General features: G+C 17.3%; 1 protein-coding gene across 1 annotated transcript in view; it reads left to right on the top strand.

The window, feature by feature from the left end:
• Nucleotides 1–464: 464 nt before the first annotated feature.
• Nucleotides 465–1408, top strand: part of LOAG_18051 (hypothetical protein) — a gene marked incomplete at both ends in the record, with an annotated part of 7090 nt that continues 6146 nt past the window's right edge. Inside the window, 2 exons of the mRNA XM_020450722.1 lie at nucleotides 465–548; nucleotides 1076–1202. Of these exons, the coding sequence (XP_020305566.1) occupies nucleotides 465–548; nucleotides 1076–1202 (211 nt within the window). The remainder of the gene's footprint in view (nucleotides 549–1075; nucleotides 1203–1408) is intronic.

Here is a 1408-nt window from a genome sequence, read left to right as displayed (position 1 = left end):
AAATATTTGTATTTACTTTTCATTTTTTACCAAAATTAATATAATCTTTTAAATTTTTCTTAATTTCATATGATTTTTATGTATTTTTAATAATTATTTTATTTTAATTGTATTTAGCAATTATCACATATATTTTGATAAGATTTGTTGATAATATCTCTTACCATTACTTTTATTATGTTTATTAGGTAAATCTATCGGTTTAGCATATAATGTAATGAAATTTCGGATAACTGATTTTTTTTTTTCAAATCTATAAATGATTATTTTATTTGATATAAGATTAGTAAACTAATAAAGAGTATCAAAAATTTGACTTACATTAAAATTTATTATTAAAATGCAAAATTGTTATAAAATTTATATTTTTTAATTTTTTATGAGAAAAATTTTTTATGGTATAATTATTAAAATGTTTATTCATTATTTAAGTCAATAATTTCGTATACTTATTTAGACTTATAATGGTATTGATGTGTCTCGCGTTAAGTGTCTTCTCAACAATGCCCGATTTTGAAGAGCAAGCAACATTAATTCTTTATTATATTGTATGCTTTTTTCATCATCTTTTTTTTTCCAAAAAATTTTGAACTAATTTTTTGCATGGAATATGATAATTAGCTAAATAAATTAGTTTATTTTCATTAATTAATTAAATTATTTCTTTTCTTTGTCAATAATAAATTCGATTTATATTAAGAATTAAATAAATGTGTAAATTTAAATGAACATTTCTTTCTTATCATTTTTCTTTCTTTTGTAACTTTTCAATTATCAAATATTTTCCTAAATGAATAAGGAAAAATTTTAAGGAAAATTTTTCAATTCCTTCCATAATATATCATAATATGATAAGAATTATTATAAAATTTACTAACAAATTGAAATACTTAATTAATTTAAATCATACATTCATGATTATCAGCAAATTATGACATTAAATGATAATTTAAAATATTTAGTCATTAAATGAATAAGATTATCAATTAATTTGAAATTTTATATATTCATTGTTACTTTATAAACATACTGTAAATAATGATAATTTTTCAAATATTTAATAATAAATGTTTAGGAGATAGTATTTGTATTTTGGTTAGCAATGGAATATATATTTCGAGTTTGGTCATCCGGTTGTCGTTCACGTTATCGTGGCATATCAGGCCGTATACGTTTTGCTACCTCTGCCTATTGTATTATTGGTTAGTCTTTTATTAAGATAATTAATAACAATAATAATAATAAAAATAATAATAATAATGATAATAATAATAATAATGATAATAATGATAATAATAATAATAATAATAATAATAATAATAATAATAATAATAATAATAATAATAATGATAATAATAATAATGATAATGATAATAATAATAATAATAATAACAATAATAATAATAAT

Source organism: Loa loa (genome assembly GCF_000183805.2).
Source record: "Loa loa unplaced genomic scaffold supercont3.183, whole genome shotgun sequence".
Taxonomy (NCBI): Eukaryota; Metazoa; Nematoda; class Chromadorea; order Rhabditida; family Onchocercidae; genus Loa; species Loa loa.
The sequence above is the reverse complement of the archived record's forward strand: the minus strand, read 5'-3'. Positions and strand labels throughout refer to the sequence as shown.